We start from the raw sequence: 26,920 nt of genomic DNA on the forward strand, positions 1-26,920 counted from the left end.
GTCTTACACGGGTGTAGTTATTTGTCACTGATTTAGGATGGACGTTTTCTGTTATTGTGATAATATCCTGTAAGAATAGAAAATAAATGCTCCAAGAATAAGAAAAATAGAACACAAACGAAGATATAAATGATTACCTACTCTGAAACTATCCTCAACATTTCGTAAAGTACCAGTAACATAGAACTGACAGTTTGAGCCTTTGAAGATAAATAGATTACACAAACAATTGTCGGTAGGTCCACGTATAAAAAAGCTTTCACACAAGTCAAGAAACAAGTCTCAGAAATAATACTTTTATTTTTATACAAAACAATACAAATCGTTAACTACACGCATTTTGTACAGAATTTTTCGTTACTAAATTAATATTGTCACTTTTGGTTGACGGGGAATCGTGATCTCTGAATAAGGGCCAACATAAATAAAAACGTGTTCTAGAACTTACATGCTTCACTTTATACAAGATATCTATATATTCACTTATTCAATAAGGCACTGGCTTTGTTTAATTAGTACACTAAGCTGATAAAAAGGAGAATTCCTTCACGGGGTTCAGATATGCATCCTAAAAATTCAGTTTTAAGCGCATTACAAGTCCTTCCAAAATACCTCTTCAAATAAAACTTCGTTTAAAAATGCATATAATAAGTTAACTAGGAGTTTAGACAAATGCAATAGTATACTTCTCAAAATACTGTATTCATCACAGAATTTTAAATGTATAAAATTTAATACAATTATAGTTTAAAAACTTATTAAAAGAATTAAAACTTTTTAGTAATATTTTGTGAAGAAAACGTATATTTACTGGTGAGTTCGTCAACCAGTTTGAATATTTTAATAAAGTTGAATAAATGTTTCTATTAAATATTTTTATAATTTTCCTTGTGATAAGTACGTAATAAAGAAAATTAATTCATAAAACATATACAATAGTAACTTTTTGTGTAAAATATACAACTTTAGGAATAGTTATACTGTATACATGTTCCTCAACGTTCTATAGGTTTAAATCCTTGTTCATTTCAGTTGTACGATTACGTACGATGTACGGAGAGAGGTAATTGATTAAAATTTTTAAAGTTGACGAACTGGTCGGAGTTTCTTAGATTTATATTCAGCCTTCAACACCTATCACCTCCGCGCCGCCAGGCTCGTGGGCCCGGACTCCGGTAGATTCCCCGCCTCTGAAGTACGACCGCCCGACTATCTCCGCCTGGCCGGGGGTGCAGGGGTGTGTTGTGTGCATCCCTCGACGTTCTCGGGCCAGTCGCACACGTTCTCGTTAGGGTTGAACACGAGGTTAGAGGGACACGGCATGTGATGTTTCCTCTCACCTTCGCACATGTAATACATGGTGCAGTCCGCCTTGTCCGGGTGGTAGGAAATGTGGCCGTCCTCCTCCTCGCACGTCACCGATGTCGCTGCTCACAAACATTTTATTGTATAACTGCAAAAATATTGCTTCAATCCTGCCACCATTTAAAGTGGCCAACAAATATAACTATAAGTGAACTAGGGAATACCGACTAAAGGATTTAATAAATAATAATGTTGAAAAAAATCAAGTTTGTAATACCGTGAGTTAACTTTTGTAAACTTCTTGATCTGCACCATTACTACTTCTACTTGGAACCAATAAAATCCTTCCACAAAACCTTATAGAAGGAAACAAAATACATAAGGTAGAAACATGGTTTCATACCATAATTTGTTTAATTTTACAATTAAAAGCACAGAGTGTTTTTAATACCTTCAATAACTAAAGATCAAATTAAATGTTAGATGATGACATAAATTTATTATAATATTTGAAATGTTTGGAAATCAGTTATAGTTAAACGAAACTACATTTATTTAAAATCAAACACACTAAACAGTTTTATTAATTAAAATCATAACAGCTTATATATAGATTGTTTTATACGTTATCAACTAAAGAAGGAAAGGTCTTAAATATGAATCCAGAGGTATACCCAACACTTACGGTCTTTGGTAGTGTACGCTCCTCCGGGGCTGGAGGACTCGAATGGGCCGTCGTATTCCAGTTTGACACGGTAGTCCTCGAGTTCTTGTCTCATGGCATTGATGAGAGGGAACTTGCCTGTCCCGCACTGTCCTCGGAAGTCGTCCATATCCACTGACCAGATCATAATACCTCCGAAACCTTCCTCTTTCAACCACGCCATCTGTAAGACAAGTTTATTGACTGTTATCTCGGAATTATTTCTTATTTGGGTACCCATAATAATAATTATTTTATATATACATATATATATATATATATATATATATATTTTATAATATATTTATATATATATTGAATTGAATTGAATCATAATTTATTTCCAAACAATATTTACATGCGTGCAAATTTACTATTAAATTTATATTGTCTTGTTTACTATACTAGTTAAATGTTTACATAACAACATTATACATAAAAATATTATACACATCAGATTTAAAGTGGCCTAGGAAATGAGCCTACATGGGCGGAAAAGCCTGTGCGTAGGCTCGAGTTGCTTCCCTGGAGATTTTGGACGAATTTAATCTGGTGATTAATTATCATATTATAACATCAATACACGCATACACACACACGCGCGCGCACGCGCGTATCTACATAATACGGCATTGAAATTTATCAGCGTAAGTACTACAAATAGTTTTAAAGGAAATATTTAAAGAGAAGAAAAACAAAATTAAGGAGTGGTGTATTTTAAACATCAAAAAGTCTACCTGCAGAACAACCTAACACATTACTAGCAGATTTTCTTTACGAACTGTTATGAAATAATAAAAAAAAAATAAATAAATAAAATAAAAGTAATATAAAATAGGAAAAGTCCATCTAAAGGCATCAGTGCTGTTGAAGGGGCATCAAGAGGGGGGAGGGCAGGGTCAAAAGTCAGGTCCTTCTGTAGTCAGCCGTGATAATTGCCTCGGCCTCCTCCGCGCTGATAAGATACAGCCATTCATTCGAACGTTTCTTACATGTAAGTAGTGAGGGTGAGGTGAATATTTGGTTGCCTGGAAAGTAATTTACAGATATTTCTATACATGAGATGGGATATATAAAGAGAATTTGTAGATGAGAAGGATTTACTGATTTGCATTGATGCGACACCAATATTCGTGAATATCGTGTGTTATGAGAATGTGAAGTTGTAGAGAACATTGTATAAAAATGTTTATAAATGTGAACAAGAAGTGTTTTAATGAAGATTTTTCGAATTGATAGAATGGCAGTTTCTTGATATAAAGTGTCAGTTAGGTATCTCCTAGATTTTTTGAAACCGGCTTTTAAGATTGCCTTCTGAACCACTTGCAGTGGCTGTAAAAGAGTTTTATACGCTCCACCCCAGGTTATTATTCCAAACGAGAACAACGATTGGGCATAGGCAAAGTAAGCAAGTTTGATTTCTTTTTTCATTTAAAATTTCACTTAAATATTTTAAACGCAAATATATATTTCCTTGCTCTCTTTTTTACATATTCAACATGTGCAGACCATTTTAAACGCTTGTCAAAGAATACACACCCAAAATATTTATAAGACGATACATTTTCAATAGTTTCACACGAACAAAGATCATTATTGTAACTGCCCACAATTATGAACCACGAGGTCGCCGAGGGCATAGTCTGTGGTCTCTCGGAAGAGAGATGGGCATAAAACTTAGTCTTTGATGTATTTAATGAAAGAATGTTTTGGTTAAAACCATTTTTTTAAGACCATGAGGTCATGTAGAGCGTTTAGAACGGGCATCACCCCAATCGTTACCTTTTATTAAAATTAAGCTATCATCAGCAAATAAAACAGGATTGCCATATAAATTCAATTTAGAGATATTGTTAATATAAATCAAAAACAGAATTGGGCCGAGCGTACTGCCCTGAAAACCACCCCGTAGTCCACCGGAAGCGCGTCGCTCTCGGTCCCACAGACAGTCCATTGTTTTAGCGCATATTGTGATATCCTGGCAACTCAAAACAGGTTTCCCAGTTCAAGTGAGCGAGATTACGGCCGAACAGATGCTTATCAGTGTAGTAAATTGTGTAGTAGAGTCGTCAGTAAGGTTGTCATTGTGAGGCGATGTGGCAGTGGCAGTGATAGTCAGGCCTGTACTGTAGTGGTCGCTCACGCCAGTCTGGAGCACAGCTGATTGTACATTGTTCATGTCATAGTAAACGTAGAAATATGTGATCCAGACATGATGAGCAGTTATTAATCACTCTAGTTGGTTTATCTATACATTGAACAAATCCCGATCCCAGTAAGCAGTTTAAGTATCTGTCGCATGTTGAAGTATTCTTAAGTAAATCGATGTTAATGTCGCCCAAAATAATTCCCATCTTGCTCTTATCTAAAACGATTACAATAATTTTCTAGTTCAGTTAAGAAAAATTCCAAGTCACTGTCAAAGGTACGGTATAGGGCAAGTATGTAAAAGGTTTTGTTGCAGTAATTGAATTCTAAGTTAATGCCGTAGACGTCACCAAGTGTTACTTGTGAGGAAGTAGCTGATAAAACGTTTATTGAAGTAAATGATAACACCGTCATTTCTGTTACGTTGTTTGTTTCGTCAGTACAATGTCAAACCCCTCCAAAACCTCTCCCTCCTCACCCCTCTCTTAACCAACATTCAGTCAGAACAACTATGTCCAAGCGTGGAATATTATTCAGATATACTAAAAGTTCGTTAAAATTTTTACAATAACTTCGGATATTACAATGAAATATTTTTTAGGCTTTCATAGCATTCCTGACTAAGAAAAAAATTACTAATTTGTTGTATATTATATAATTCTAAACAATGGTTTACATTTAAACAGTCGTCATCTTCCCCATTCATGAGCAGGACCCTCGGCACAGACCACCCACCCAGCTGAGGAACTCATTAACCTTTACAGAGTATTATACGTAATAAAAATTAAGAGATATAAAAAATAATAATAAATAATAATAATAAACAGTTATGATATGAATGTGCGATCAATAAAACAGTAGTGAGGTTACAAATAGCACAAAATTCTAAAATTAAAAAGTATAATTAAACTAACACCTTGTATATTAAATTCTTAGCGTGCTAACACATCTATTTAGGTAGGCACATAATTTCATTTTACTAAAACTAGACAAAAATGATTATTCAACTGTATAGATATTTAAGGGCTAGAACAACATACAGGAATTCTTAAACAATGTTTATAATATTATTATCAAACTACTTCATGATAGATAATTACATTTGTACTTAAATTAAATGAAGATAACTGATTTGATTACTTCTGTTGCGAAAAAAACGATTTTATACAATGAAGGAAACAACACTAAATAACTGTGCAAACTTTATAATTTTCTGACCAAAAGGGGAAATATGTAATACAACACGCACGCACGCACGCACGCACAACACACACGCACACACAACACACACACACACACACACACACACACACACACACATTATTATAACAATTGATTGTCGTATGCATTATATAGACATGCATTAAGAACAAAAACAAAAATTATACTTATATCTCGATAAAATTAAAAATTAAGCCTCCTTTACATATATGTAATTGACACACATATGCGCATACACTCGTACACACATACATCCACATGCACACACATACGCGTACACTCATACATCCCGATGCACACACATATGCCTACATACACATACATATACACACCCACATTTTATAATGAGGTATAACTAGAACATAGATTTTAACGAAAGTTGCTTGACTACTTTATCTGTAATAAACGTAAATGTACATTGGAAGAAAAAAATACTTATGAAATAATGTAATTGATTGCATAATTCAAGCTTTTGTAAAAAAAATCTGTAATATATATCGTTAGACTAACGTATTAATGTGTATATTATGTAAACATGCATTATGTACAGTATTTCTGTCAAATACACTTTATAAAAATAAAATTGAACATTGAGAATTCATTAAAATAATTGGTATAATAACTGTTCATCATAGTGGAAAACAATTAAAACTTCTGCTGATCTCGAAAAAATAAAAAACTAAAATAATATCCTATTTGTGTGCCATATTAATAAATATATTTAATAAACTAAAACGGTTGACTAAAATTTATATTAATACAATTTGTTACAGTGAGGCTTTTAAAACAACAAGCTAGTAAACATAATTTGATTATTTTGATGGATATAACATATGAGCAATATGAACTTTATTTGATGAATATACTAAAGAATATATCTTTAAATTAGGTAGACAAGTATTATATGTAAGTAGTATAAGTGTTACTATTGTACCCAAATAAATAATTAAAACATTACAAAAATGTTTTCTCTCTCTCATCGACTTATTTCAATAAACTATAGTAATACATTAAACAGTGTACCTTGTGCCGGAATAGTGTTAATTTATCAAATTTGTCTAGATCAGCAAGCGCAGTGACTCGTTCGGTCTCAGCACCCTCAGCCACCTTGACAAGGATCTTCCCGTTGAAGAAACCGGCAAAACTAATCTTCTTCTCTCGCTGTAGTCTCCGTGCTCGCCCGAGAATTGCCTTGTTATGCGCAGTTAAATGTTCGTTGATAAACACTGGGCTGTTCATCAGCGCTGAGTCAATGTCAGAAGCGTTTAAATTTTCTCGTTCTTCTTGCAGCCGTCAACCATTCTTCCCTCATCTTCCTAGAGACGAACTGCGCGATTATCGGCGGGTGGACATGCTTTTTTGGAGTACAGGCGCAGCCGGTGGGCAATAGAGAAGTCTTCTCTCTTGAAGGGGACATTAATGGCGTTGAGCGATCTTTTGTAGGCAATAATATATAATCTTCCCCGTGTGTTCCTGGAAGCCCGATAATCTCTATGTTGGCCGAGCGTGAATGCTGCTCGATGTCTTGCAGCTGAAGGTGTTAAATCTCGCACCTCCTCTTTCAATTTGTTGTTCGTTGTTTTGAGGTCGTCACAGCGATCTTCCATCTTCTGGTGAGAATTCTGTAACTCAGTCACACTACACTGCAAGTTTTTCAGCTCAGCCGATAGACAGTTTAACGGATTCTAAAACAGTTTTGATTTTATCATCCGTGTTTTTATTAATGTCTTTTTTTAGAGACTGAAGGAGATCGGCCATGTATTTTCTTAATATCCATTTCTCTTCGTTGCTACGAATGGAAGACAAAGAGGCGTTTTCTTCAAAACATGTATCACACTTCCAAGACTTATGTTTGCCTTTCGTGAAATTTTGCGACGAACCAGCACGCGATATATATTTATATTTATATTTGCATACCAGCTCAGAATTCAATCCTGGCAAATGTCTATATATTCATCCATGAAACACAAGAAAATATGACATCTAATTCTCTTACCTCTGTGAAACATGGGATATATGGATCAATGTTTGGCAGAGATAAGGGAATTCAGTTTTTTTGTTTGTTTTATGAATGAATCTATGAAAATAACCATGGTTGATTTTTAAATTGTTAAACAAAAATGTTAGTATTGGCCGTTTAACTATTTGCGGCGGGCGCCAATAACTATTCTGGCAGCGCCTTCATAACTTGTACAGGCAATATGACATTCGCGCTTGTTTTGCCTACGGTAGAAATTAGGCGTCCGTGTGGACAATAAATAATCCTTGTCAATACGGTACGATGTCAGTATGTGGCGTGACAAATATCCTACGTAATATGAAAGAAATCTCTGGATGGAAAGAAATGTTTTAAACAAAGAATGAGAAATCAAATATATATTTTGTAGAATGTTTTGCAATCTAGCGCTATTACAGAGTAATAATCCAATGTGTCTTAAAATTGGTGTGAGTTCCTTAAAGTGATGTTTGTTATAACCTATGATATCGATACGGATATGTCATCGCTTTAATTTTGCAAGGTCCACATAAGAGTAAAGCATACAAAATTAATCCCCCTAAAGATCCATGGATAATTTAAAACAAGTGTTCAGATAAGTTCAAATGTTTACATTTGAAAATTCAGTTATCCATTTCTTTCTTTACTATCTTTGCGAATAAGTCACAAATGCCTCGTCTAGCTTGTCTATTAAATGTTGTTCAAATATAAATAACTACAAATAAGTATGAAATGCCCCTTAATTGTACTTTACATCCCGTTAGTTAAAGAAAACGAAAACTTGTGATTAAGTAATTTTGATAATGATTAGGTTTTTAAATGACTATGAATTTTCAAAAGTTTAGCATGAAAATTGTAAAACGATAGTTATGATATTTTCTTTTTGCAGTCAATTAGTGTACAATAAACTAAATAATCGCGCCATAATGCAACACTATAACATAAACAGTGTTAGAGTTAAGAATTTGCCACTACACATGAACGTGCCGAAAATTAAGTAAAATTAATTATGCTTTAGGTATTTTTTACCTTGACCCCCAAAATCGGCTATTAAAATGTTTTATAATTATTTGTGGACACTGTCAGTTTTCGTGAGTTACGTTAATGAGTAACACAGCATAAACGATCCAAATGTTACCAATTCTTACCTTGGTCTTCAAAGAGCGTTCGTCGTCGAAACCGACCCACTGGTCGTCCCTGTAGGCGAAAGGTACTTGCTGCTCGTTATCCCAGACAAGCGTAGTGTTATCTCCGTGCAGGAACTCACACACCTGTAACATAAATCTCGTAAATTGTTACATATCTCATAATTATTAGGCTTTTTTACCACATAGTTGTTATTGCATAAGCCGCGGCTTCGCACGCAATGTTTAAAATAAAAGTCCGTATCCTATTTAGTCAAGGAACTTTTGCTGTAATATGATAGTCTCCTACAGTATTTCTAAAACGCTACTAGTAATACACGTTATATATTATTTTAATGTTCATGGTTAGATGGTCAGAGGTTGAGGGACTAACTCTTATATCGCGTTGTGTGCGTATAACAGCGTTTCTGGTTCTGGTTTAAATAATTATATTTCTGATACCTCAGCTGAGTTTGGCTTATTGGCATGACCAAGAAAGAATATACATATATTTTTATATATACAAGTCTCAAAAACAAACCTACTTGAGAAAAAGTTCAAACCAAGTATTTCCAATTTATTACAGGTTTTTAATTCGTCACTAGAATAATCTGGAATAAATGTTATAGGGTACCTTTGTTTTTGTTATCTGCATTACACTACCAACACTAATATTATCAATAACATGTAAACAAATGTTTCAGCCGTACTTCAGGTGAAACATAAAAAGAAAGTTTACTGGTGATAACAGTTGTTTACTGTCAGTTAAATTTGGATTATAAAACGTAAATAGTCTTATCAATAAAATAGTGGTTAAATTTAGGACTGTGCTGTCACAACACAATGTTTACACTAAACAGTTGATTACATTAACAGGCTCTTTCAATAGACATTTCACAAACTTTAGAGACCAAGATGGAATTTTTAACTGCTTTACTGACAAGTGGGGCGTATCCTAAAGCAATTTTCGAAATAAGAATAAGCCTATCCCAGGGATCCTAAGAATATCCATGTCAAATTTCAGTACAATCGGTTGAATAATTTACACGAGAAATCAAAACAAACAAATTAAGGCACTTTAGAATATGAGAAGAAATGAATAATTAAATATATAAACTGGTATAGAGAAACGCTGTTAGTATTTTAGGTTGGTACCACTGGTATGAACCTCACTCAGTCATTGTCGTGCTCTTAACCACAAATGACCTTATAAACGACGGAAAAGTCCACCTAAAAACTTCAAATAGGTTAAACAACGTCCTATGATTCGTTATAAATATTATTTCGTATTAAGAGGTTAAATCAGCAAAGATATACAGAAATGTAAGCTAGGATACAATGCTTATGTAGAGTGACGGTGAAGGTTGTCCTAACTGCAATGATAAATTTCTAAAACTGGAATAAGCAGAAATGAATGAAGTTTCAGCCACGTTACTTGAAATTCGAATCGATAACATTATTAAGCAGCGAATACTACTAAATACTATTGTCGAAAAGTCTGCAGTCTGAAGGAAACTTTTATGAACCTTAAAAAAAGGGATATGACTCTGCAGCAAGTCGGTGTATGTTCCCTTGCTGCTCGACTCGCTCAAGAAAGTTATCGGCTGGGAACTGCAGCCTCATCCTCTCTACAACCCCTTTTCGTGAATTACCTGATTTTGAGAAGAAATTAGCTTGAAATCATTTCTATAATTCAAAAACAAAATTATGGCAAAAGTACTCACTATCCAAAGAGTTTCTAGTAATGTTCTGGTGAATATTAAGACATAAAGACACTTCCTGGTTGATGATTCTAACACAATTTAATCGTATTATTGATTTCTCCCCTCATTTCAAAACATGTATCAAACCTGTTCTTAATCGAAAGAGCATACGTCACATTCCTTACAAATCTAAAGTAATATCTCAGTTGATAGTAGCACTAACCTCGTAGTAGGACATGAAGCCGGCCTCCCCCGTGTACTTGCCCGGGGTTCCTCCCCCACTGGCGGGCGCCCCGATGTCGAACTTGGCCGGGTCTACGAGAGTGAAGGATCGTCCATAGGTGGGCATCCCGATCATCAGCTTCTCTTTGGGAGCTCCCTGCTTCACCCACTCCCTGGCACTGTAGTCCTGTAGGAGTAGCAATATTGTTAGAACAGTCTGGGTGAAGGAAGTAAAGTTCGTGAACTTTAATCCTTTTATGTAATGACATTTTAGTATTGCGTTGTTTCCACTATACTAGAACTCCGGAAATTTGTTTCAATCGTAGTCAATTGTATTTTAATCAGTATAAAAACTAAGTATTTTGTTAATTGAAACTGTTTAAAAATAAAAATTTTAATTTAAAATGCAATTGTTACAATTTTACAAGCCTCGTAATAAAACTGGATTGTAGAATGAAAAAATAGTATTTCTTACCAAAAATCATTATTTGTTGGACAAAATATTAAATTTAAAAAGACATTTAAACGTGAAAACCAACCCCAAAATTTGTGGGAATTATTAACAAACTACACATGACATTCCACTAAAATGAAAATAGATTTCAAAATAATTAATAAAATGTTATTGAATATTAAAACTGGGTATTTATAACTATTGAACTATATATAAATTGAATAAAAATGGACTTGTTAAACAATTATGCGAGACACATTTCAAGATCATATTTTTTTCACATATGAGCTCAACTGCGAGACCCTATGCAAGATGTATGTCCAGAATACTTACAACAGTGAGTTTCTTTTGGTAGGCAGTCGCGCTCTCCAGAGGGTAGAGAGGACTGTTGTGTCCAACCTGTCTCTCCCACTGGCCGTGGAAGTCATACGTCATGACGTTGATAAAGTCCAGGTACTTGGCGATCTCGGGGACATCGTATCTGTAAAAGCTTCTAGTTAACCTAGGCTAAAGTCAGAGATTTCATAAGTCAGATATATTTGACTTATATTTGTTAAAATATGAGTAGCTGAGGCGAAGTTAATATTTTATTAGTGTCATTCTATGATTCTAGGAAGAATTGAGAATGTAAAATGAGAGTTGAATCATATTCAAAACTATAACATCACTATATGTGTACGAAATTTACTTTTGACGTGATGGGAGTAGAGTATTCTTTGAATGTTTATGGCATGTCTTTGTTCTATAACAAAAGTCTTATTGTAGAGCACGGAACTTTGACAACAATCATATTTTGTATCTTTAGCAAAAAGTACAAATCAACATAGACAATGTTGGGATTTCTCACGTTTTTACTATCTGGATGTTGTATCAACTTTTCGAAATACAGAAAATGTGTATTCAACTGTAAAAGTTTTTGGATTTTATTAAAAGTCAATTTTATGAAAACGTATTTCTTGGATATTGTTCAGTGAACGCTATTTTATCTATTTCCATTTCTTAAAAGTAGAAATCATTTTTAAGTACGTTTCACATGATAACAAAGTAATATTTTTTTGAAAAATAAGATGAACTTAAAACCTCACTTACCCGGCAGCAATAGCTTCAAAACTAGCAGGAACAGCTGCAGTGAGGAGCAGTCTTGGCTGGCCTGAGCTCTTAGCTTCTCCTTCGAACGCAAGGCGCAGTTCCTTCAGCAAGTTCACGTAGCTGGCACGGTCATCTGCTCCTCTATCGAGCAAAGTACAGGAAATATAAAAGGTGCCACTATTTGGTGATATACGTAGTAAACTGTCTGATCATGATGTTAGTGAAGAAACTAATGGATAATGGACGTATTAAGCAGCTCATGCTCTTATGCGGACTAGGCACCATTACTCCGTCGGTTTCATGTTATCAATTTTAGTTGTTAGTTTACGACGTATACTAAACAAATACTACAATAAAAAGTGTTAAATTTATAAACGTAATTTTTTGGAATTGCCCATTAATATTTGAGTAGTATCACAAATAATTTGAAACAAAATAAACCGAAATTAACTGAAATCTAATAAATTTAACAACGGTTACGATAATGGAATTATAGAGCCTCGACATTGCATTTGGAGACGTTAATCAGAGGTAATGTTAGCGTGAGTGTAGGTTATGACGTAACGGTTATGCAGGAGGATACAGTAATTATGAAATAGAAAATTAACGGAATTTTAAACTGTATTTATGTCAATTATGATGAGATTAAGGCCATTTATAACATTACAGATTGGCTTAATGTCACTAATTTATATAAATTGAATAAACAATACGTTAAAAATTCGTATTTGGATACTAACCTGTAAGTTTTGACGTTTTGCTTTACATATAGTATTTTTGTTTTGCATATCTATAAATTCTTCACTGAACGTGTTAAAATTTGTTCTGTTTTACTTCTAATCTTAATATTGAGTACTGCTTTAATAAATGTTAAATGATTTTTTTTAATATTCTGTTTTTTGCTTGATTTCAAGTCAATATAATTATCATTCAATCTAATAAGATATGACACATTATAAAACACTAGTTGTTCACGCATTTCGGTATAAATGAGAAGGTAGGCCGGACTTAACAACAGGTGCAGGTAAACGCTGCTCAAAGCAGTTCAAGCAAAGTTTTCATGGTCTTCAGCAAAGTTGGCTCTTATTAATTCTTTTTTGTATCAGGCTTGTCTCTGACATAACTAGCTAGAGTATTTCTTAACTAACGATAAACCGATTTGGCCTACTCACGTGACTGGGCAGAACAGATTTATCAAATCTTTTTTCTATTATAGAACTGTAAAATATTCAAAAGTATGATTCGTTCAATATTTTGCCATGTCTTGGTCTATTACAACTGGCAATCCAGAACACCAAATTTGTGTTAATATAGACCCGTGAATCTTGACGTAAACGTTCGTAGTCAGAGATCGAATGGCACAATATGGTGGATACACAAAGTAAGTAAAACAAATTAAGGATGACATTTGAGCTCATGTAGGACTAACCTTGGATACTCCCAGTCGACGTCCAGGCCGTTGAACTTGTAGTCCCTGAGGAACTCGATGGCCTCGTACACGAACTGGTTCATCCTGAAGACGTTGCTGGTCAGCTCCCTGAATGGCGAGGAGCCGAAAGCCCATCCTCCGATGGCGAGCAGGATCTTCAAAGAGTCATGAATTATTTAAAGTTCTTGAGGTGTAGATAGATGTTAAGGTAGATGTAGATTATAACTTATACGTTGATCACTGATAAACATATTTTATTGTTGTAACATGAAACAAGATAGATGTAGTATCAAGGTCATTTGAAGACACGTCTAATGTTACTTTTATGTTTATGTCATGTATGACAGCTGGACCACTATACACTAAATAACAAAATTTAAATGTTCCAGAAATCCCACGAGGGCGATGCAGAAAGTGATTTCTCATCTTTAGGATACACTTTTGTTCAGTAGTAGCTATAGGGGTGATACAAGCCATTTATGGTGTACTTATGTTAGTATAAAGGTTGATAAGGGAAGTATACGGAGGAGGACAACGACTTAGTATCCTGTTATCAAGTTTCAGCCGTATACGGAGAGTCCAAGGAACTTCCTGAAAACGTGCATTACAGTGCCCTCGAAATATTGCCCTGTTTTGAGTATACATAGTCCACACACAGTTGTATACATTGTACACAAATGAAAAACGTGGACAGAATCTGGATTGAAAATACAGAATCTTAAATGTTTTATTTTTCATTCCAACAGATGTAAGTGGGATGTAGTGGGAAACGATCACAGAAAATCTAATGTAGTTTAGCCAACTAGAAGTGATCTTAACAGCATAGAATCGAATGTGTAAAATACTTCGTGTTACAAATACTATAGCAACTAAGTATTTGCAGACATATAGATGTTATTTTGTATTATGGCCCTGAGAACATTTTGCCAGAAGTTTTAGCATAACAATTCTATGCTTTCAAGCTGAAGGGAGACTTATCCTACGGAGGTTAGTTTCGGTTGGTTCAAAATTTTAAGATCTAATTAATAACAAACACAATTAATTGTATCATAAAAAACATATAAACTGACATGTGTCTTAAAAACATTATACGCGTGTAGTGAATGAAAACAGGATTGAAGACTTGTAAATAAACAAAATAAGTATAAATAAAGACACTTTTTATTAAATAAAGAGAAATCTTAATTTATATGGGTATATCGATCATTGGCCCATACTAAGGAAATGGTATGAAACTTTCAAATGCTTCTTCGTGGATTCAAAGTCATTGCTGAACAGATTGTGCAAGTTCAGGTGAATAAGGAATAATTTTGTTATCCTCATGTGGTGCTTTTGGGTAATGGGTGCTTTGTGAACTAGGGCTTACATCTCTTACGGCCTTCCACAATTTCTGCAGAAGGAAAAGTATCCTAGTGTCCACTCTAGTTTTTTAATACCATGAATATAACTTTGCTAGAAGAGGCACATAATTAGGATGCCTCCTTTGCCACGATTGACCGTTAATCTCCAGGTCATATAGGAGAACCTCTTAAGCGTAATTATATACTGTATGTTCATGTTTGTCTATACAACCAGATCATACAACACATGTAAATATTTAGATGCTCTTGAGTACTTAAATTAGTTCACTAAAACATCCTTCATCTAATCAAATACCGCTGTCTCCAATAATAATTCTATTGTATTTATTAACAACCTTCCTCCACCAAACGTTTAAAAGAGGTTCGTTATCGGTTTAGAATTTTAAATTGTTAAAACATTTCTCACTTATATATGCAATTTAATCAATCTAAGACAAACAAAACTGAGTCAAGATAAATCTTTAGTGAAATTAAGGGACTAGATAGATGAATAAGTGATTCCTAGTTGTAAAAATAACTGTAGAAATTTGAGTAATTAATTCTATTTAAATTCTATTTACTAACTAATCTTAATTTATTGATTACATTATTGATTTTTCGTATACTTAAGATACCTACCTTAAGATCAGGATTCTTATCCCTGAGGGCAACCACTTGCTTGTATCTCTCTCCTTCCTTCTCGTTATCTCGTCCCTCCTTGTCCTCGCCCTCTGCTAGCCTGTGATCCTTCAGCGAGGCGAAAGCGTAGATCACGTGAGTGCACAGAGAGGGGTCAATGTTGTCGGGAGTGAACCTTCCCGCTCCAGGCCTCTTCTTAGACCAACTTGTCATATAGCAGAAAACTTGGGCTGGTCTCTCTGCAACAGAGAATAGGTAAACGTTTATTCTTTAATCAAACATTTAGTCACATGTAAAAGAAAACGTATCTTAAAATCCAGTGGAGTCAGAGAAAAGTCACTTTTATAAATTAAAGGTGCTAATTAATTTCTTCAGATGATCCACGATTTGTTTTCTTTTTTTAAGAAGGCCGGACAATATATTTATAATCTTCATAAAGTGTATAATTCGCACTGTTTAGAACTATGGTACTTTTTCTAGACAAAACATAATAAACGTTTCAGAAGGTAAATTAGATATATTGTCTTATGCAAACTACTTGTATACGATACGTTTGAATCGTATAGTGTAAGTACCTGTATTTGAATCATTGAAAGTATTATGTAAATTTACACAAGCATTTTTGAAGAATATAAATTGCAGAATAGAATCAGATAAATCGGAAACTATCACTTACCATTCTTGTTGGTTATGGTGAGCGCAGTAGGGACTAAGGGTTTGATTCCCTTGACTTTGTTTAGGAGTTCGCTGACTGGGATTTTGATAGGCACGGGTTTAGTAGCAACTTCTACGCTGACAGAATTAGCGACCTTGCTCCAGTCCACATCCTTCGCGTTAGGTCCTCTCTTGATACCTCTCAACTCTTCCCTGCAACAGGTTAAGTTCATGTGAACAACGGGTTTCTTAAAATTATTGATCTCAGAGTGACTCGGGATTAGAAGAATGGTCATCAGACGTACCAGTACAACGGTTAATCTACTCTGGTTGAGTCGGAATCCTTGATAGATGTTCAGATGAAGCAATCATGAAATGTTATTACAAACCATCAAGTTTGTTCCAAGCTACAAAAAGGTAATAGTTTTAGAAGCGTTTCATATTACTTGTAACATTATTTTGAGTTTAAAACATCCTTAACACAAAAGGCATTTTTTGAAACTGTAATGCATAACTATGGACGTTTTTATATCAAAAATTCGTCCAAGAGCTAAAATTAGCAAAAAAGAGGTAATAAAATAGATGTGTACAGAAATCCTAAAAGTGTTAGAGATAGAATTTTTTTATGAATAAAAACTTCCACACCGGATATTTTGTAAAGGTTTGTGTACAGTGAGCATTCGGGAGAGTCCACTATATTGTTTATTCAAGAAATAATAATACTCATTATTTGCAATATCATTCTAAAGACTCATTTATGGTGTATGATTTGGAAGTAGATATAAATCAACTGTTTTTTTACTGATGTATACATCTAATATCAAGGTCTAACACTAACCTCATGGCTCCGATGAGAGGATATTTGACGTCACCTCCACACACGCTTCCGCTAAAATCATCCATGTCGACGGTCCACACCATAGCGCCTCCATAGCCGTGGTCTTTGATCCAGGTCATCTTGTTACGTATACTACGTTCGTCGTCGAAACCCACCCATTGGTCTCCCATGACTGCGTAGGGCACCTTCATCTCCTCGTCCCAGATGTAGGTCGCTCCATTCCGTAACATCTCACATACCTGGAGGAAACAATTGGACATTTTTCTGTATTTTTCCTTCAAAATATTTTTCGCTACTGTCAGTAGTTATAAAAGAGCGTTCTCAGGCACTTCAGAATCATTATTTTTATTATTTGTTAAAATACTCTTACTGGACCAATCATTGTTATTAAAAACTAATTAATGCTACTTTGTTATAGAAACATTTAAAATGGGTTGTGGAATACCTTCTTTTTTATACATAAATCCCACCGTGAAGAAATTTGCACTCGGCTGATTCAGTAATTCCTTTAAATGGTAAATTGACGCTTCACAAAAACCAAGGAAAAGTGCATAGGTAAAGTATTATCAAATTACTAATTATATGGATAAAAATTTCAAAAGTACATATTGACAAGACCAACTCAGTTTTAAATATATCTCATATAAAACATTTTCATAAAATCATTCCAGCTGTAAAACATCCTAATTTAAGTCGATATAATTTGTGTAACTAAGCAAGTATATCTGGTTTAATAATAAAATCGGAAATTCTAAATTCTATTAAATACGTAATAAGGAAAAAGTATTGAACAACACTGTTCCTAAAACTGTACCTCGTAGTACGCCAGGAAACCGGATTCCTTCGTATACTCTCCTGCCTTGCCTCCTCCACTGGCAGGTGAGTTGACCTTGAAGTTGCCCGAGTTGCTGAGAGTAAAAGTTCTTCCATACGTTGCCATCCCAACCACAAGTTTCTCCTTGGGTGCTCCCAAGCGCACCCACATTGATGCCGCGTTGTCGACACTCAACTGCTTGCGCCACTCGGAGTCACTGGAAGGGGCGTAGAGGGGTGCATTGTGCCCGGTTTCTCGTTCCCATTTACCGTGGAAGTCGTATGCCATCAGGTTGATAAAATCGAGGTAACTGCAAGAGATGTCACAATAGTAAATATATATTTCTTAGTGTATTATTTATCCAGTATCTTATTCATGAGTGTCAGAAATTGATATGATCTCGCTTCCACACCAGTCAACACAGATATTCCAGGTAGGTTTGATATTCTAACTCCTGAGGACAATACCACATACCTAGTACCTAGTACATGCTATAAAAGATCATGGATGAAACAGTGAGAGAAGGTTTCACAGTTTCTCTCACGATAAGATTATAATTTTCATAAATAATTTCACTTTGCATAAATTTTACCTTCATCTAAACCGGTGTATCTAGAAACCAGCTTATAGCAGGGAATTAAAATAATCTGATGAACTTAACGGACATATGCTATGAAAAGGATTATTAATACAATGTATGATACTTAAACAGTAGAGACCATAAAGTAAAAGCAAAAGTGTATCATGCAATAGTTTGGAGTAAACTTGTAATAACAACGAAAATCCAAGAAAAATCTGTAGCACTTTTTTAATATTAAGTAAAAATTATTACTTTTTGTTAGTTTTAAATACTAATTCTTTTATAAGCGGTACTGCATTGCTGAAAAAATAGTGGAAAATCAGAATGGCAGGCCGTCAACTAAAGAACGAACTAACCCAGTTTTACTTATATTACAGTCTTCCTTAAGTTTCAGCAGCTTCGTCTCTATGTAGCCATTAGAGACAGCAACGTGAGAATAGAACCTTCCTCAAGTCTGTCACATTACAGGATGATGTAATCCTCAGACCAACTTCTAGGTGCTTGTGGAAATATTCAAGTCCTATTCGATAGTTTTACCCTTATTAATGGAAGATTTTGCATATTGAGAACTATTGAGAGATGAGTACATTGCACTTGCGTGAGAATATATTGACAACACTATTCAGCATAAATAAAGAATGTTTATAATAAGAGTGGAAAAGTCCTCTAGGTTCTGTGGTAAGTTTAGAAAATTTTCTTAGAGTTAAAGAATGAGTCTAAATAATAGGTTGCTCTCACCTAGCGACGGCTGGAACGTCGTATCCTCCCTTGACATTGTCGGGTCCCACTGGCACGGCAGCCGTCAGCAAGAGGCGGGGCTTCTTCACCTCCTGGGCTTCTGCTTCAAAAGCTTCCCTCAGCTCTGCATAAACAAATGTCTTTAGTTCTTTGAGACCGCAAATTTCCAGCTTCATTAGTGCCTGAATTTATATCCACATAGTAAACATCCATCTTTCGATACTACATCAGCAACCCTTGTTCTATTTGGCCTGGTAGGTTTGAAGGATCATGGCCTCTTATTGAATTTATATTAAAACAACTCCTGTCGTATACAAAAACCTGTTCATGCAGTAAATGTAAGGGGTTGATAGGGTAAGCAAGCAACCCCTCATTTACCCTATACTTGCTCATTTTTTATAAATTGCGATTTCTGGTTATTTTGTCTCTTCAAAATAAATCTTCATCATTATGGGTGAGGTATTTATTTTTTAACGAGCTAACATTTTTATTTACCAAATGTTTGATACTCATATTTTTTTTATCATTATAAACAATGCGTATAGAAAACCCTGTTTTATCCCTTCCTATGCTACTAGATTTATTTATAATCACCCTTTTCAATGTTTACAGGGACTAAAAAACGCGCATGTTCAATTTAAAGCAAATACGTTCCACGTAAACTGAAATGTTTTTTTTCAAATTCTAATTAATATTTCTAGGACTTCATACAGCTTCAATAGGCTAATATTTTAAGTTAATTAAAAACATTTCATTACGTTCATAAATCAATTGCTTTTGGGCCTTATATGTTCAAATAATAAAAGTACACGGAAACGGAATTGCACCAAAGAAATTAGTGCATTGTATTCGATAGACCTATCTTCTGCAAAAAAAAAAACATCGATTTTAGTTGCATTATTTGCAGATCATTTAAAGGCAAAAGTTCTTCTCATACGTTTTCACCCTAATCTCGATTTTCTCGGGAAATTCAAAATCTTATTGTAAAAATAACTTATGGTATGTAAGATGTTTTACTGTATTTAGGGTGAGCGGAAGGTGAAATGGAGCTAAACTTACCATTCGCTTTATGAGTTGTTTGTAAAATGTATATAATTTCACGGCTACGCATTTCAACTAAGCAAGTTATGAAAAGTAGGTAAATGAAAATTATTAAAAATGGAAGCAGATTTCTGGTATATCTTTATTTACACACAACAGTAAATTCCTCATTAACAGCAGTCTTGTAGCACACAAGGCCGGATGTACAAAGCCGATTCAGCTAATATTCGAACAGTAATAAAATGATGGTGCATGTTTGTGCTTGGCTATAGCCTGTTAAAAACCCTCATAGCTATAAAAAGGCCTTTGAACTAACTAAAGAATGGACTTCTTTTACACTAGCCATGGAATTTTCCACTTCGTGGGGTTCAAATCAAACAACTCTGTCAAAGATCTCACCTTTCAGAAGAAGGACGTAGTTCTTCTTGTCATCAGAGCCCTTGGGGTACTCCCAGTCGATGTCGAGTCCATCAAAGTTGCGGTTACGTAGGAAGGGGATGGCGGAGTAGATAAAAGTCTGTCGGGCGTAACGACTCGCAGACATATCCTTGAACTTTTGAGTTCCAAAAGACCAACCACCTGTAATAGCTCAGACGTGTTAGGTTGGTTTTGGTTTTATTACAAAATTCATCTTAATACCACGTTTTTAGTGCAACGATTAAACATATAACTCCACATCTAATTTTAGTTTGGAGCTCAGTAATGATTTATGCACAAGAAAATTTCAATTCTTAGTGCCTTTACTGACTGGCAAAGGTCTTAATATGGGACGAAACAATTTGAAATGAATATATGTAACTGCTTTAAAGATGTAAAGAAGCAACAAGCAACAACCGCGCATGCACTGCCCAGTTAGCAGTGTAAACATCAGACGTATTATCTGATATCTGTAGTCCTGGCATCTTCAGTTGTTATACATCACCGCCTTTACAGCCACTCTAAACATATTTCCGTTCAATGTATCCAAATAAATGTTACAAACGCTATAGTTGGAATCGTAAGAATTGGAAATAAGAAACTAATAACCGAATAATTCTACGCAGATAAATCTATTAACATTTCCAATGACGTTTTAAATATTGTTCTTTTTCAGCTTAATTTAATGATGCATTAGCTCTACCCAAATTAAACTAGAATTCGAAAAACTAGTAAAGTCTACGATTATTGGTATTAAAAATAAAACGCAAATTTTGATTTTGAAATTGTTTAGTATTTTCTGACCCTTGTCCATTCCGAAAACTCAGTTATTTGAAATAAATACTAAACGTATTAGTCTTTTTAACATGCCTTAGAAGCAAAGTCTATGAAATTCACGCAAAAATGTTTGGAATAAAAATAAGTAGTTTTATTAGCTCTGATAACGATACGCAACTAAGTCTCTGGACTCATCTTTCTGCGATAGAAACCTGCAGTATCAGAGACCAGTGACTATAGGGTTAGGAAATCTAAACCAAAATTGTAATTAATTGTTTCACTTACAATATAAAATAGAAAATATATTTATAGAAAAATCTTGTAAGATGACATATGCAGAGGTTAACATAACTCAATTCAGTACTTTAAAATTTAGTTTGTTTATGCATAAATTAGGTTGAGTAGAGATGAGAGATATTTGTTTTTAGACTCCACAGTTTCTTGATATTAATGACAAGAGCTGTGTTACTCAACAACGTTACCTATGGCGAGGAGGGTTTTGAGCTTGGGGTTGGCCTTCTTGAGGTTTTTGATTCTGTCGTACAGTCCGACCTTGCCGTCCTTGGTCTCGTCGTTGCTCTCGAAGGAAGAGAGTTTTCCCTTCTTGAGCCACCCGAAGGCGAAGATGACATGGGTGCAGAGGTCAGGATCGATGTCTTCCGGCAGGAACTTCCCGATCTTTGTGCGGTACTGCGACCAGTTGGTGTAGTAGCATACGATCTGTGGACACAACTGAGTGTAAAGCGGCCTACACACGTTCAAATCGGCTTGTCAATTCGATGTGAACAAGCCGAACTGACAAGCCGAATTGACTGTGTGTATGCAAAAGTTTGTTCAAACGATGTGAGCTCAAGCCAGAAATTTGAACTGATGGCATGATGGAAATTCATCATTTCGGCTTGACACATCGGCTTGATGGCAAGCCGAACTGATCGTGTGTATGGGAGCGTCAGTTCAGTTCCTCAAATCAACTGTCTGCGCTTGCGCACCAGTGACAGGCGTCTGTTTAGCAACTGTCCGCGTGTTTGCTGCTGTGTCCGTAGTCAGTGAAATTTATAGCCCTTTTCCAAGTGACAGCAGACTTTGAAAAAGTATTTTTTTTTTATTTACATTACACTGTGTTGTCAGTGCAATGAGTTCTTGGAGGAAGGAGTTCTTCAGTTCATAGAGTTGTTTAGGGGAAAAGAATGTTTCTTCGTTCATCCGCAAATAATTATGCCAATCTTTGGGGTGAAACCGAAGTTCTTTTAAAAGGTTAACATGGTTAAGATATGTGACAACTGACATGCGATATGCATGAATATATACGTAGCCTTAATTGAGTCTCTTATAATTGACGTACTGATATGAGAACTAATTAATTAAAACACATGTAACTAAAGATAGTTGATAAAGCTAAAAAAATACAAGTTAATTAATATTATTCTTGTATAATATTGTACACACATACCGGGGTTCTCAATTAAAAAAGACAGATTATGTGGTCAAATCATGTACTGAGACTATACAACAAGTAGGAGTCAGAGCGATTGAATACAAATTTAAAGTAATTTTAAGCCTTTTCTTGAAGTCTTGATTATACTACTACATAAATGCATTTTAAATTTAGGTGAAACTTTGCTGTGGCCGTTGTAGATTTAAGTAAGGATAATGTTTATCAATATCCTATACAGCCTCTATGACAGTTCTATAGACACACTTTCATAACGCTATAGCTATGACTCGGGAATGTCATACATCCATGAGATTACTGCAAAACTCTTGAAGAGACTTCTTACTGTTAAAATCCTTTGTAAATAAGACTGTATAGTAGTGATTTGCCTTATTTATATTTTTCATGGAACACAGACTAGTATGGTAATTTTCACCTTCAAGAACACCGGCCATCACAAATGAAAACCTACACAATTAGTGTGGGAACCATAGCAGATGACGGCGGCCAATCAAACTACACGTCCACTAACTACCTTACGGTCCTCACATACCGTTTTGACAGTGGTATAAACAATACTTTTGTTCCTAGTCAATAACGAGGTCTACTTGAGGAAGTGGTCTACAATTCCAATCAACAGACACAAAGGATGTCCTAGTAAACAGGCATCAAGGAGAGTCAAGGGAATGAATAGCAAAGGGATTTAGAAACGACAGTGATGTATACCAAGGGGATCTAAAGGACCAAAGCCTTAAACGGATATTTTAAAAATTCAAATATATATACTGTTATATATTTCTATTGGAAATACATACCATGTAAGCCTACAAACAAAATCACTTATGATTCTCTATTAAGATGTGTAGTTAATGTAAAATAAAAAGTAAAAGATCTTTTTAAAGATAATTTTAATTTCATCCTTCCCAGTATATGTGGCCAATTAATTAATGGTCAGTTATATATAAGTCTGTGATTTATTCATTTCCCATAAACTTTAGATTAATAATAACCCTTTGATATGATCGCTCTAGTATCTGGTATCATACATTATAACAGTATGCTTTACCAAATGTGGCTCTTAGAAAATCATGCTCGTGTGTTCAGGTATAACAATTAGATAAATTTAAATTGTTTTTAAATACATGGTCTATACCCTGTTCTTTAGATGGTTAGCTGAAAATCCATTATATAATATTACAAAGCTCCACTGCACTGTTTTTATTGTAATAGTTGTTAATTATTTTTGTGTCTTTGAGTAACGATGCCAATCCACGTTTGTGGACAAAGGTAAGGAGGAAGGTAATAATGTCATTTTCATGGTTACCATAAAAACAGTCATGGAAGTTTTTAACTTGTAGGTAATGTGAGTTTTATTGTGGTAATAAATGCTAAACTAAGTTAAAATATCCAATTGCTGGTTAAACTGTTTTGCGTTGTGAAAAGAACAAAATTATTGTAACTGTGCCCGACTACTGATAATTTTGAACAGGAAACGAACAGTTAAAATATAAACTTTCTAAATTCCGTACACACTACACAGTAACTATCAAGTATTATCTAGAAAGTGAATTAAATCCGGAGAAAGTAGTGTGGGCCGTTTTTCTATAAATATAACATAAAATCGAGCTGTAAAAGTCAATAGTTTTACACTTCTAAATCCCACCGAGTGTTAAACACAATTATCATAATTTACAGCTATATTTCTCCACAGCACGTTTATTTCTTGCGGTCGACCCGCTCAGCCGTGACGTGCCCGCTTTCATTTCTAAATCCCCTTATCGTCGAGAGCCCCGGAGGCAGTGGCTGTGTCATTACACTCATACAACGGCCGGCAGACATGATATCTTACAGGCTGTGGCTACGCTGTCGTCAGCTGTTTCATAACATAACCTCACTTCTCACCGCTGTTCCCATTCAATCGGCCGTTTCGCGCCTCTCATTGTCGACTGACAATGGTGGCAATAGATAACACGTCCGGTACAACGCGACGGTATGGCGTTTCCGGTCTTCGACTAATTAATCCCACGTTTCGTAAGACCACGTAACAGGTCTACTTTCCAGCCGAGGACGAGTCTTGCATTCTTATTGAAGCACCTGTACTGATGATGCTTGTAGTGTTTTTTCATTGTTATTAAAGAGATTATGGGTTTTTGTATTCATAGTGGAATCCTAAATGGGTTTTACCTGTGAAGTGACAAACATTGGGTACAGTAAGTTGGGTTGTAAAAAAGTGCATGGATGCTTTATCCGGAGTTAAAAACATCAATCATCACTCTTAAATCTCCTCCACTTCTTCTTGGATTATTTGGCGTAATCTACGTTACGTTGAATATCCTGGTTGGATGTAGATACCCAATGGGCTCGTTACTTCGACGGGAGAATGGATCCCTTGAACCAGCAGCAGCAGAGCAATTTTGACAGGTATCATTTAGGAGGCATGAAGGTACTGAAACCCCTTGTTCTGGCCCTTTAAATTCGAATGATCAATGTCCTATGTTTTTGATGATCACTGAATATGTATGTATGTAAAAACAAGTTAGACTAACATGGCCAATGTTAGATTAGATCAATACTTAAATTTAGAAGCCCATTTCCTCCTAAATCCTGATCCTTCATCTTTGGATTTGTCTTGTGCCTGCGTCAAAATATTAATGAAAATGAGTGAGACTTAGATCATAAAGTAATGCTAAAACATGATTTGGTTGGATCATGTTTGTATTTTTATCCTATGTTTGTTACATCACGATTACATCACGATTACACCTCGAGCAATGAGATTCTCTGATTAAACAAACGGGCAACTATATCCTCAGAAGGCCGAGTTACGTCACTAGAATCCCAAGGTGAAACGGCGGAAGGTAGTAGCCAAACACCGGAGTGACTTGTCTTAGTGATTCATGTTGAGTGAGTAACGTGCTTTTATCGGTCACGTGATCAGCCCGTCTGGAAGGTCAAGATTAGTTCAACAAGACCGGCCAATGGTACAATGTCTTAGGGTAATGTTTCCTTGTTCGTTAATCTGACAAGAGAAGGTTAAGGTACCTTCTGCTGTGTATAAGGCTACTACTATATGAGAAGCCACTGAGCGGTTCACACGACTAGACCTTGCTTGGGACAGGTTGAAGGCAAGTATTTTGGTCTTTAGTCAACTGTTAGTTAGTCGTGATGAATGATATCCCGGATTTCCTTATAGTCACATCTGATATCTGTTATACAGCTGTGCAGAGTTTATCTGATTAAACTGCTCAAGAATGTGTGTTTTTTGTTATGGATGTTTTTTTAACCAAGGATGTTTAGTTTTTATAACTTTGTAGAGCCAAAAATGAACAGATTTTCAACATCCTGATTCTTAGTTTAATCCTTAAATTTCATTTTTTCTTCCAATATGAATCTATAAACTTTTCTTGCAGCTCGTTCCTTTACGTCACCGTTGTCACCAATTCAAATACAGTAGAGCATCCAAAACAATTTGTGCGGGGGGTTTTCGGATAACCGATTTTTGGGATAATCGAACATCACTGTAAACAACATCTGCGTTTTTGTAGGGGAATGGGTAGGACAGCTAAAACATGTTTTTGAACTGGAACACACCATAACACCTTTTAATATCACACGAAAGTATAAAATATAGAAGGTAACACATAAAATAGGAATTGCACATTCTGTAAATACAATTTTGGCTCAGTGACTTAGATATCGTAGAAACAATACAAAATTTACTTAAAATAAGGTAAAATAGGAACAGTACTAAATCATTCAAAAGTTATATTATACTTATGATAAAACAGTTCAAAATTTAACCTAAAACAAAAAGTTGAACATGTTTGTTTGCTTAATATTTGACACCAGTTTTTTGCCGCCAAGCCTCGTAGGTGTTTTAAATACAGTAGCTGCACAGCATCATATTCATATTGTTGGTCCAACCTTTTAATGCCAGTCACTTTGACTGGAAGGCTTCTTCATTGGTCGGATCTTTTTCAACCAAGATGTTATCTTCATCAATATTATCTTTAGGCTCTTAAACCTTTAGTTGCTGGTTTTTAATATCGCCAGAGAAACTAATCCGTGAGCGTCGCTGCGTGTGCATGGTAATGTAGATGATATAGATCCTATAAATAATACTGCCGATCTGCTGGTAATCATGCGATTTTTACCTATACAATTTACTTATCAATGAATATGAACTTTTCAATGATTTTCAACAATATAACCGATGCCAACGATGCGAAGGAACAAGTGGTAGGCATGCACAAAAG

At 35.1% G+C, this 26,920-nt stretch overlaps 1 protein-coding gene across 1 annotated transcript in view; it reads right to left on the bottom strand.

Moving 5' to 3' along the window:
* Positions 1–280: 280 nt before the first annotated feature.
* Positions 281–26,920, bottom strand: part of LOC124354422 (probable chitinase 10) — a 109,228-nt gene continuing 82,588 nt past the window's right edge. The window contains exons 4-17 of the mRNA XM_046804867.1: positions 21,715–21,952; positions 20,438–20,617; positions 18,998–19,121; positions 17,680–17,989; positions 16,866–17,104; positions 16,050–16,240; positions 15,374–15,612; positions 13,395–13,549; positions 11,966–12,106; positions 11,210–11,357; positions 10,424–10,609; positions 8,522–8,644; positions 1,991–2,192; positions 281–1,427 (exon numbers count right to left, since the gene is read on the bottom strand). Coding sequence (XP_046660823.1) covers positions 1,210–1,427; positions 1,991–2,192; positions 8,522–8,644; positions 10,424–10,609; positions 11,210–11,357; positions 11,966–12,106; positions 13,395–13,549; positions 15,374–15,612; positions 16,050–16,240; positions 16,866–17,104; positions 17,680–17,989; positions 18,998–19,121; positions 20,438–20,617; positions 21,715–21,952 — 2,694 coding nt within the window. The 3' untranslated portion in view covers positions 281–1,209. The remainder of the gene's footprint in view (positions 1,428–1,990; positions 2,193–8,521; positions 8,645–10,423; positions 10,610–11,209; positions 11,358–11,965; positions 12,107–13,394; positions 13,550–15,373; positions 15,613–16,049; positions 16,241–16,865; positions 17,105–17,679; positions 17,990–18,997; positions 19,122–20,437; positions 20,618–21,714; positions 21,953–26,920) is intronic.

This window comes from Homalodisca vitripennis, chromosome 2, assembly GCF_021130785.1.
Source record: "Homalodisca vitripennis isolate AUS2020 chromosome 2, UT_GWSS_2.1, whole genome shotgun sequence".
In the NCBI taxonomy this organism is placed as follows: Eukaryota; Metazoa; Arthropoda; class Insecta; order Hemiptera; family Cicadellidae; genus Homalodisca; species Homalodisca vitripennis.